The sequence below is a fragment of the Thermobia domestica genome, chromosome 17 (genome assembly GCF_964235325.1).
Source record: "Thermobia domestica chromosome 17, izTheDome1.hap1.1, whole genome shotgun sequence".
Classification (NCBI taxonomy): Eukaryota; Metazoa; Arthropoda; class Insecta; order Zygentoma; family Lepismatidae; genus Thermobia; species Thermobia domestica.
In genome coordinates this window covers 117,119,121-117,132,150 of record NC_137470.1, presented here as the reverse complement: position 1 = coordinate 117,132,150, position 13,030 = coordinate 117,119,121, and the positions used below count along the sequence as shown (strand labels likewise).

General features: G+C 33.4%; 1 protein-coding gene across 1 annotated transcript in view; it reads left to right on the top strand.

Moving 5' to 3' along the window:
* The first annotated feature begins 12,543 nt into the window (after positions 1–12,543).
* Positions 12,544–13,030, top strand: part of Arp3 (Actin-related protein 3) — an 87,374-nt gene continuing 86,887 nt past the window's right edge. Inside the window, exon 1 of the mRNA XM_081744170.1 lies at positions 12,544–12,799. Coding sequence (XP_081600296.1) covers positions 12,753–12,799 — 47 coding nt within the window. The 5' untranslated portion in view covers positions 12,544–12,752. The remainder of the gene's footprint in view (positions 12,800–13,030) is intronic.

The following is a 13,030-nucleotide window of genomic DNA, read 5'->3' as shown; positions in this document are numbered from 1 at the left end:
TACATTACAACGTACACGTACATATACGTACAAATATTTCCCCTAATGAAATCATGCATGTATACGCTAACATAAAAGACATACATACAGAATTTTTTATTTAGTCGGTATCAAGATGTTGAAGGTGAAATAACACTACAACACGCTCCGTGCTCTGTGCAAATGCAAGAATACAAAACGCAAACAAATTTTACAAAAATGCTTCAGGGGATTTAATAAAAACAATTTCTCAAGTATCTAAAAACACAATAAAAGGAAACATCCCTTTAAATTCGGGCCAGAAGCAAAAGACATAAAAGATCTTGCGCGCTTTATCTAAGCAGCGTACTGCATTGAAGAAAAAGAAGTTGTTACTACAAAAAGGTGGCGCGCTTCTACCATTAATTTTGGGACCACTTCTAGCAGCAGTAGGCAGTAGTATTTTTAGTCGATAATCATGTCAGAATTACGTGAAATGATTTAGTTCCTGAAAATGCAATACATGAAATTCGATCCAATCTTAAATCTATAGATTCACATCAATCACGTATAGATGAAGAAGTGAATAATATTTTAAAACGTCATGATCTTTGTGTACAACAAAAATGGAAATTATATCAACAAGCTTTGCATCGATATTTACAATATACATCTTATTCTTTACATAAGCATATTACATTACCTGTTATTCAGGATGAACAAGAAGAAAAATTATCATCTGCTTTGCAACATGATAAGACTACTTCTATTTCACCATTTGTATCAGACATTTTACAATCAGTACCGAAAACACTACGTAGGAAAACAGATCTATTATTATAGCAGTTGACAAATTCTGATAAAATTCAGTTGGATAAGTCTGGTATAGTACGTATCCAAGGAAAAACAATACCTGGTTCAAATATTATAGATTTAGTAAATGATGTTGTTCGTACAAGAAAATATTCAAGAAATCCTATAGGTATTCATGATTTTAAAAATTTATTAGAAGATATCAATGTTCCTAAAGAATTTATTGGCACACCAGCACCAAAACTGAATATTAGTAGTGGTAGTACTAGTAAAAGACAATGTATTCGTAAAATAAGAAAATCAACCAGTCCTAAAGCAGTATCTAATTTATTTAAACATTGGAAAAAATATAGTATGTAAAATGACAAAATTATCAAAAATATATTATGATTATTCAAATCCTAATTCTTTATCGAGTATACAAACATTACACCGTAAAACAAAATAATCTAAAAAGGAAGTTAAAAATTGGTTAGCTTCTCAAGATGCATATACATTGCATGCACCATTTCGGAAAGTTTTTCAACGAAAAAGTATTATGTTAGTGCACCAAATGGAACATTACAAATGGATTTGGCAGATATGCAAAATATTGCAAAGTATAATAATAATTATAAGTATATATTATGTTGTATTGATATTTTTTCACGTTATGCTTATTGTGTCCCTTTAAAAACAAAGAAAGGTCCTGTAATGGCAAAAGCAATAAGAATTTTTTTCTAATTTCAAGTTACCCGTGTTTAATGTACAAACCGATTTAGGTACAGAATTTTATAATCGCCATGTAAAACAATTGTTTAAAGAATATGAAATTAATAATTATAGTGTTCATTCTGAAATTAAATGTGCTTTAGCAGAACGTTTGATAAGATCATTAAAAGAAAAATTGTATCGTTACTTTACTGCAAAGAATACTTATCGTTATATTAATGTCTTAGATCAAATTGTCAATAATTATAATCATTCATATCATTCAAGTATTAAAATGGTGCCTGCAGAAGTAAATGAATCCAATGTGAATCTAGTGTGGGAAACATTATACGGAAATACAGTAAGTAAAAGAATACATGTTGTAAATTTAGTCCGGGTGATTATGTTCGTGTTAGTAAGTATAAACATATATTGGAAAAAGGATATTTACCTAAATGGTCAGAAGAAATATTTATTGTAGATAAATGTATTAAATCCAATCCTGTGACTTATAAATTAAAAGATTAAAATGGAGAAGAAATTAAAGGAATATTTTATGCACAAGAATTACAAAAAGTAATTATAAATTCAAAGAAAACTTATTTAATTGAAAAAGTATTAAAACGTAAAAATGGGTGGATGTGTGTAAAATGGTTGGGATATCCGTCAAGTATGAATTCATGGATTAGATCGGATTCTATTCAGTCTGCAAGATGAATTCAAACCTTGCACATTACTTTTACGTTACTCTTCCTTCAAATGTCAGTAGTTAACTTTTTGATAATAATACAACACCCTCATTTGCGTTAAATTAGCACAACCTATTGATTTAAGTGATGGGGAATGGGGTGTTGCATTAACACAAATTAATATTCCGTGGAGTTTTTTAATGTTGGCGAAAATGAAGAAATAATAATTACTACTGTTATCGATGATAAAGTTGAACGTCATTATGTTCGAGTAACACCGGGATATTATTCCTCTATTGAATCTATTCTTCAGTTAATTCCTGAAAATGTTCGTATGTTACAATATTTACCAAATAAAAATCAAACTGTAATTAAACATTCTTTAAAAAAAAGATCAATGTATGATTGGTATTACACCGGGATTACAACATATTTTTGGATTTATTAATGAAAATACACATGATATTAAAAATGTAGTATACACAAAAGTTAGAAATGTTGATTTAATATTAACACGTGGTAAATTTCCATGTAATTTAGATTATAATATTCCCAATACAATTAATGTATGTGTTGATATTGTAAAACAGCAAAAAAATATTGGGCCGATAGTTCGAAAACTTAGTGTATATAACGTACAACACGGTCATGTAAAATCTTTTGTGTTTCATACACCGCATTATGTTAAATTTGAAAAGAAATATTTTGATACAATAGAGGCAAACTTAAAAGATGAACACGGTTTAAAATTACCATTTCGTTTCGGGACTTCAAACTTGACACTTCACTTTGAGCGAAAATTATTTCTGAAAGTATCGATGATAGTTTTTACATTACATTAGTTTCAAACGCTAGTACAAATGTATATTATACAAATAGTCCAACACATTTTATTAATCAGTTAAAAAATAATATATGATTATCAGAATCCGGTTGGTATGTAGGGTTAAGTGAAATACATATTCCATTAACATGTTATAACGTTACTGTTGGTGAAAATGTATGGTACAAATTTAAAAATGCAGACCCTATGAAAAGTAAAGTTTTTGTTGGATATTATCCATCCATTCATCATTTAATAGATGAATTAAACACATTATCAAGATTTATACGATTTAGCTTTTCAAATATTGTACGTGTTGAATGCGATGAATCTGTTACATTGTCACCTACATTAGCTCTACAATTAGGTTTTTCTGAAAAATCAGATCTTGTAAAAGAACGTTGTGGATTCAAACAACCATACGTAGATATTGAATATCCACATGAAATTTGTATTTATACAGATATTATACAATATCAATTTTTACGTAATACAAAAGAGCCATTAGTGCGTATAGCAACAATCTCTGATATTAAATAAGGAAAAGTTCAAACAATTACCTTTGAAGATATTCATTATATGCCTCTTGCAAAATTTTGTTTTAACACAATTGAAATACTATTAAAAGATCATGTAGGGCGAAATTTGCCATTCCGATCTGGGACACTGACCGTAACACTTCATTTTAAACGCTCTCCTGCATCTGTTAAATAATAATAAAGATGAGATCTAGACGTGTTACTTTACATTGTGGACGTGGAATACCATATTTTTCAGGTCCTGTATATCAAAGGGGACATGGTATACGGAGTTTCTTTAAAGGCTTATTTCTATTTCCTTTACCATTTCTTAAACAAGGTTCAAAAACTGTAGGGCGTCAAGCATTACAAACCGGAGTACAAGTTGCGGGTGATGTATTGGAAAATATACCATTTAAAGAAGCGATTCGTGCACGTGTAAAAGAAGCTGGTGATAGTTTAAAGACAAAAGCTATTAATAAAGCTGGATAGTTGCTAACTGGTAGTGGTAAGAGACGGTCACGCAAAAGGAAGGCTCCTGCAATTGTAAATTTTGGACCACCAACAAAACGTAAACATATAAGCGATATTCTTTTATAATGTCGCTCCTAAATTCCGATAGTTCTGAATGCTGTACCAATGAATTTGATTTCTTTTCGATACCAATGACACAAACAGCTATTTAAGCAACTATGAATGCTGAATATCGACCTATTTCTACATTAACATCAGAAGGACCTATTGAATTTGTTATTCCTGGAGAAACAGGAGAATTTATTCATCCTGCATATCTATATCTTTATGTACGTTCTAAAATTACAAAAGCTGATGGTACAAATTTTGTTAATGATGATATTGTTGCACCGGTAAATAATTTCTTACATTCATTATTTAGTCAGATTAATATTTCGTTAATTGATAAATTAATTACTTCTTCACAGGATCCTATCCTTATCGTGCATACATTGAAACTTTATTAATTTATTCTTATGATGCTTCTCAAACGCATTTAGCATGTACCATGTGGCATAAAGATACTGCAAAACATTTTAATAAATTTTATAATAATAATGCTGGTTTTCAAAAGCGTGCCATTAAAATAAAAAATAGTAAATCTTTTGAAATGTACGGACGCCTTCATACTGATATTGTGAGTTTAGATCGTATGCTTCCTAATAAGGTGAGTTTAAGTGTAAAATTACATCGTAGTAAAGATAACTTTTGTTTAATGTCTCGTGAAAATACAAGTTATAAAGTTCCACTTGAAGAAGTTATTCTTCATGTACGACGCATTGATGTCGCTGCAGATTTAGCTATGCAATTAAATACGCGAATGGTTTCAGAAACGGCCAAGTTACCTCTCACAAGAGTAGAAACAAGATCTTATGCTCTTCCTGCACAAGTCAAGTCATACAACCTTGATAATCTCTTTCTGGGTAATGTTCCTAAAGGCCTGGTTATTGGTTTCATTTCCAACACAGCCTTCAATGGGAAATCACATCTTAATCCCTATGAGTTCCGGAACTTTAACGTTAACAAACTTCAATTACATGTTGGCTCAAAATCATTCCCTCCCAACCCCCTTACTCCTGATTTTAATGTTGATTTATACATTCTAAGTTACTATACTCTGATATCAGGTACTGGTATATATTATCAAAATTATTCACATATTGTTACTCTTGAAGAATATCCTAATGGATATGCTCTATATGCTTTTATTCTATCTCCAACTGGAACTTTAGATGATAACACTTGGGATGTAGTTCGTGATTCTCCTGTAAATTTAAAAGTATTATTTTCAGAAACTTTAACTGAACCGCTTACATGTATTGTCTATGCTCAATTTGATGCATTAGCACAAGTGAACAAAGATAGAAATATTTATATTGATAACACCTTCTAATTTATTCAGTTGAGAAGAATGAGGGTTGTTGTACACTTCGCCGCATTCCATAATAATGATGATGAATTTATTGTAAAGGAACTAGCAATTGTGAATCCTGACGTTCCGCTTTTACAAAATTGGATATTTAAACCACCGTATCCATTAAATAATTTGTCTGAGCCAATCATAAATACAAACAAATATCTAAGTGAAAATGTATATGATATTACCTGGCACGAAGGCGATGTAGAGTATACACTTCTAAAGGAGATACTTCAATCATATTGTTCAAATACTACCAGTATTTACAAGTATGGAATAACTAGAAAGTGTTTTCTTGAAGAAATTCTGCAAAGAAATGTTACAAATTTGGAAGAAAGAGACTGTCCGAAGTATACCGCATTAAGTTTTCACGTTCACAAGTGTGCACATAATAAACATCGTTTTGGACAATATAGGTGCAGTGTTCATGAAGCATTACTATATAGTGAATATGTAAAAGTGTATGATTATGTTTTACATGTGAAAAACAGTGGTAATTACATACCTACTATAATTAAGAAAAAATAATAATCATGTATAGTGACGAATTGTTAAAAGTGTTAGTGATTGATAAAGTGACTGGTGCAAGTGTTACTGGAATTTATCCTATTGACAAACTTCCCGTAGTGGTAGAACCACCTGCAGCACTTTTAATTAATCTTGATACATCCGATTGAAGTGGTTCCCACAGGGTCGCAGTGTGCATTAATGAGAAAAAACATGGTTTCTACTTTGAGAGTCTTGCTATGGACATTCCCAAGGAAATAAAAAAAACATTTAATCAAAAAATACTAAAATATATTTTAGAAACAGTGAACAATATCAGGACGATAATTCTGTGTTATGTGGATATTTTGTTTTATATTTTTTGCATCATATTATTCGCACTCAATCATTTGAAGTGTTTAAAATTGTTTAACAAAAATTTGAAAAAGAATGATGATATTGTTTATAAACATGTAAACAAAATTTTAAAAAGAAAACACATGTAATTTTTTATATTTTTATTATTGTATATAATTTTTATCATTATTATTTTTACAATAATTTTAACTATATTCAAGCATTTAATTTATAATTCCTCATTACAATCTTGATAATGCATTAGTTAATGCTGTTGATCTTTCGTATTTCCACCAGTAATTCAATTGTTGTGCGTTACGATATGCACATCCTGATTTCTTTACAATATTTCTGTAAAAAGAACAATATTCATTTCCACACAAATCATTTAATGCTGGACAATGTTTTGTTTCTAAATCAATAACATTATCTAATGCAAATATTCTCTTAATCCAAAGAGATTTCTCTAAACCTTTACAATAAAAGGTTGATTTCTTTAAGCATAATTGATATACAAGGTTGCGTATGAATTATACAGTATACCCAGTTTTGTTATCCCAGTTCCAAAAATGTAAATTTAACGTTAACCAATCAATTTGTTTTTGGCAACCTAATGACAATAAATTATATTCTATTGGCGATTTTACCAAGCAATAGAAATTTACTGTATCATCACATGCGCCTAGACAAAACTCACGAATAACAAATTCGTTATCAGACATTTTAAAATCTTGAATATCAATAATATATTGACTTACGCATGGTGAAGTTTCATTTGTGCGCTGAATGAATAATGGTATAATTTGACCTACAAATTCTGTATTTTTAAAAGATCACAAGTTTTACGCATAAAGCATATAAATGAGATTTCACTATGTTCCTGTTCATAAACTTCAAAAAGTTCAACAAGAGTTTTATCAAGAGATAAATACTTCGCTGCAAATGATCCAGTATTATGAAGACGAGTACAATCATGAAGAATATCTAATGTGCATTCCATACATTCAACTGGATTATTACCACGTAAGTATACCTTTATTGTTTTTAATACACAATTCACATTAATATTTTCAGCATGATATAACACACATGAAACACTAGCACTATTCGGATACATTTTTTCACTCTGCAATGTCCGATTTCCGTTTATCTTTTCTTAATAGAACCTCTAGTAAATCCGGGTGATAGTCTGTATCATTTAATAATTCCAAATATGCTTCATAAAATTTTTCTCTTGTTAATATTCCATAATGTGGGTGTTCGCATACAAATAGAACACATCTTCTTCAACACTGGGGCTTGCTATAACATTCCAGCCACGAATTTCCAATGATTTTGGCTGTACATTCATACAATCATAAGCATAAACATGGTACGCTCCTTCTCTACAGCCATCTCATATTAACGTGTCATTGAATTCCCATTTTTCAATAGCTTTCTTTATACATTCTCGGTCCACATTTTGGCTATTACAAGAACAGTCTAAACTCCAAAATCTTGATGATGATGGTGATGATGCCGGAGTTTCTGAAATTGTTAGCACTGGTGAATCTATTGCGTCAATATCAAATTCTTCATCTGATGATGATGATTCATATAATTCTGTTTCAGCATCAGATGATGATGTTTCAATATTTCTATCGCAGTGTTCCTTCTTCTCATACGACTGCATGATGTATCTTTATATATTTGTCTCTTATAACCTGTATTTAAAGTATTTTCAAACCCATCACGTGTTCACATCATGTAAAATCAACAAATTTCTCTAATGGTCATATGATGTTTACTGATGTGTCAACGGTCAGAATTACTCACCGTGGCGAGGTCACAAGTTATTTAGTCATGTATCAACGGTCATACTAAGGTCAATACCCAAGCAATCTTATTTACTTATGCGTCGACGGCTTTCCTTTGATAATTAGACATCGTGGCGTAGTTACATGTTGTTTAGTCAAGTATCAACGGTCAACAAGTTTATCTAATGGTACTAAGGTCATTTCATCCGGGTTCCAAAAGCGCGCGAAAACTTCAGTTCATGTCTTGAGTTCTTCGGTGATGGATGTGCCAGCATTTTACTCTGTAATATAACAACATTTAAATGTCTCGGAACTCTTCATCAGTTCACACAAAGTGTACGAATAATTATGAGGGAAATAATTTAATAAAACAATGAAATGAAAGTTGCTCGAAGAGCTTTTAATAATGTTAATGAATAAATAAATGAAATACACCTATTCCTTTTTCTCCCCGACCAATCCTTTCCCTATACACCGAACTCCGGGTTCAATTCCTGTGTCCATATATGGGTTGCCATTTTAATATTTTCATAATCATTATAAGGGAATAATTTTTAATGGTTCACACCTTGTGTTCAAGCTTTTAGTACATCAGAATCATAGATTCCTTTGTATGGGTAATAGTTGTGGTCCATGGAGGGTCCCCTGGATCAGGGGCCATATTTTAACAAGGAGTATGGCTTGCCATATTTTTAGCTTTTCACATATTGTTCAAATAATTATGAGAAAAATAATTTAATGAACCAAAATATTGAAAAAATACAAAAAAATATAATTCCTCTATATAGGTGGGGCAGGGGCCATTTTCTTTTATCTGCTCAAACACATAGTGTATGAGTATAGCTTGCTATATTTTTCACTTCTCACATATTGTTCGTATGGGTCCTGGGGACCATATTTTAAACAATTACATAAGCTGGGGGTCATGGGGCCTTGGGGTCATCCGGTGTGGCCCTGCAAAGGAGGGAAGGGACCTGGAGGTCATTCAACTACCACCAGGAAAAAAAACCTAACTCAATTTCATCAGCCTCTTGCATCAGCTTCCTGGTTGTGAAACATACCACGTATCAGCCTTATCCACACCAGATTACTGTTATCTCTTATCAAAAGTAAACAACTGGCGGTCCTTCTTAAATCAATACTACTGATGATTCAAACAAGTTTCGTATGGTCTATTACTACGATCATGTTAATCTACAGTTCATTATCTGCTTTCGTTTATGAGAAACTGACCAAAGAACAAATTGTAAATATTTACTGGAGTAAGTAAAGGAATATTTCTTTCGTTAAAATTTCTGCAGGATTTACACACAGTCACCCTCAGGTGACGTTTCTAGACAATTTTGATTTTAAGTAAGTGTATAATTAGGAGCAATTTTCGAAAGAAAGCAAATCAATATTGAGAAGTTCGTTTGCAGTTGACTTAAACGTCACCTGAGGATGGTTGTGAATGCAGCCGAAAAGGTTACTGAAAATAAATATTATTTTACTTAAAGCGTTGGTCCTGTAAATTGATGAGTACGGTATAAATTTATACTTCTCCGAATTCTTGGAAGCAATACTTCTTTTGAAATAAATGTTTAGATCTTTTAATCATAGTTTTATGTTTTGTAATCACAGACGTTATGTTATGAATACACCATATTGAAAGCAATCTAGTTCTATAGAGGAACAAGTTTAGCGGTTTTTTTTTAATTAAACGCAGTATTATCCAGTGTTTTTTCTTCTTTTTAAATGTAGTTTTCGGCCTACTGTGCAGTCATTGTACGATTGTACAGCCTGTCAGAATCTTTGCTTTTATTTGTTATTATCGTATGATGATAATTTATCGCATGATGATAATTTCTCCTTCACTTCCACCCACCCTTATTTTTCCGTTATTTTGCCAAAAGCATTGCTGTATCGTTCTCTTTACGTTCTACCTCATAGCTTCTAAGCTATTACTGGCCAACAATCAAGACACCATAATGAGCCAACGATCATTAATTGCCCCTCATACTCACCCACCCCGTCTGCTCTGGCTCATTTGCCATGCATTTCAGGAGCTTATATAATGCTGTACAGTACTCTTTTAGGTGTGCCTCCGGTGTCCCCAGTGAATATGTGTATCCCCAGTGAATTTTGTAAGTGTCCCCGGTGAATATTAGTGGTTACGCTCGTTGCCTTGTAATCAACGGGTCCCGGGTTCGACTCCCGGTCGGGACGCAAGTGGTTCGGATCCCACATTAAACTGCAGTAGGTCCCTTCCATCATCCCATGCAAGATAATGGCAAACAACCATGGGTTCACCTTGCTCAGAGACCTTCGTGTTTGTGATCTGCGGTGTAGCTAATTAATTTCATTTCAGTAACACATAATACTCAAGGAAACACTTTTCCTGCCATGTTACTGAATTGAAATTAATTAGCTACACCGAAGATCACAAACATGATTCATCGGGTATTCTGTCCGAGGGTGTCTGAGCAAGGTGAACCCATGCTTTTTTGCCATTGTCTTCCATGGGGTGATCGAAGGGACCTACTGCAGTTTAATTTGGGATCCGAACCACTTGTGTCCCCACCGGGAATCGAACCCGGGACCTCTTGATTACAAGGCGACGAGCGTATAACCATCCATATATCTACTGGGGACACTGAAAATATGAGGCACAACTAAAAGAGTACTGTACAGCATTACAGAAGCGCCTGAAATGCATGGCAAAAGAGCGAGAGGAGACGGGGTGGGTGAGTATGAGGAGCAATTAATGATCGTTGGCCCATTGTAGTGTCATGATTGTTGGTCAACTGTGCCTTGCGCATTAGCATATTGTTGGCGCTTTGTTTTGCAAACTGTTGGGCCACCGTTGTATAATTGTAGTATAATAACGGTTGGCCAACCGTAATTTTCACATTGGCATTTCGTAAGTACTTCGTTGGGCCAACTTATTGTATCGTTGGTAGATTGTAGGATAATATTCATTGGCCAACTGTGATTTTCTCGTAGATATTTTGTTCGCATTTCATTGGTCCAACTCCTTCATGGTTGATACACTGTCGTCTATTGGTTGGTTGGCCAACTGTACACAAACTACTGTTGGCCCATTCCAAATGATTGTTGCCATAACGATTTGCAGCACCGTCAAAACCACTGTTGGCCAACCAACATGGTCAGTTGGACTAACCACTTGCCAACCCAAAATGCTATTTGGGTTATCTTTAATCTGCATAGCTCATTTCTTTAGTTGCATAGAAATTTACTCAAGATATTGTCATTACTCATTACAAGAAATCGATTTGTTACAAGGGGCCTTATACCGTATCAGCCTTAGCAAAAGTCAGGAAACGTTACGCAATGCAAAACTTACGAAAATAGTCATGAATGTTATGTCCATTAAGTCGTATTGTCACAAAAGTTGCGTTTTCTTTTGCGATAGTTGACATTGCAGTAATAATTTTACATTATTTATTTAATTATTTGTGTTGCCTTGCAGCCAGGATATTTTTCAAGACCGTTACGAAATGAGGCTCAAGAACATGTAATACTTTTGACAATGTTAGTATTCACTTTTATGAGGCATACCTAAATTCATGAAATATGAACTTTGTTTTCAGGAACTGCACTGATACTTCCTTAGAAAGTGCATCGTAGGGGAGGAGTTGCATTGATTGTTTCAGGTTGACTTTAGGAGGACTTAATGTAAGTAAAACGTGTAGGCACTTGTCATAGCAACTACGTATAAAATATGAATTTGCTTACAAGCACAAATCAACTTGTGCTATGTGAAAAAATACGAATGTTACTGAACCGAGTCTGGACAGGGGCGAAGTAGTGGGAACCGCGTGGGGGGGCATCCGTAGGGACCTACGCGTAAGCGAAATTGGGTGTACTCTTAAACGAATGTAGTGGAAGAACCAGTGGCGTATTTACGATTTTGTTTCGGGGGGTGCTTTGCTAACTTTCGGGGAGGGCTTTGCCTGAAAATGTGATAATTCTGCAAGATATTTCATATACTTTACTATAGTAAGTAAGATTTCGGGAGAGGCTTAAGCCCGGAAGCCCTCCCCTAAATACGCCACTGGGAAGAACACTTCATGCAGCATAAAAAAACAGGATTTTCGTGTGACATATATTTGGGACACTTCTGTTTGTATACTGCCTGCACATAGCATTAACTTCATATCTTTCCTTTATTAAGTACGACGTGGTAAATTGCATTTCACATTTCTGCCATGCTATGCAGATGAGATACAAAACCTAAATATATTTTGATTATTTGTACAATTCTATTATGAAATTAAGTAACTTATTTACTTCCACACATTTTACAAATTTACGCTATAAAACAGGATGACACCTTGAAAATATATACGTAACGCCTATATATTTCCTTGCTTCAACACTGAATATCGAATGAGACCAGCGTGGTTACATGTTCAATAGTTCTAAAAAGGGAGAATTTGTTTGAGTCAGTGAGTGCAAAGATAAGGGTCCTGTTGTTGAATCACTGCGATTACTAACCGGATGCTCATAGGTCACATCCGTCGACCATATTTGTTTAAGGTGTGAGTTTTGGAAAAGTTACATGGGAGTGTATGAAGTGAGAATTGATTGATGTGAAAATAAAACTACTAGTCGTTGAAGGAAGGAGTGCGTACGGTTTGTTTGTATGAAGAGTAACAAATTTGACTTTGTTAAAAGCAGAAGAGTCCGCATATGATGACGGGAAGACTGCCAGCATGTGTTATTGATGTTGGCACCGGGTAGGTAGCTTTCGCTTTGGTGTTATCTGTCAGCAGTTTAAAATTAAGTGTATTTGTTTAAAATATGATTACAAATGCAATACGTATCAAAGCATGGAACATTCTTAAATTTGCTCCTTGAGTTATTTCATTAGATACAAGGGTTTTTTGTTACAGGAATAGTACTGGCATACTGGGAAAATTTACGTGCACGATATATTAAAATGTACTGAATAGAATTTGTAGCACTGG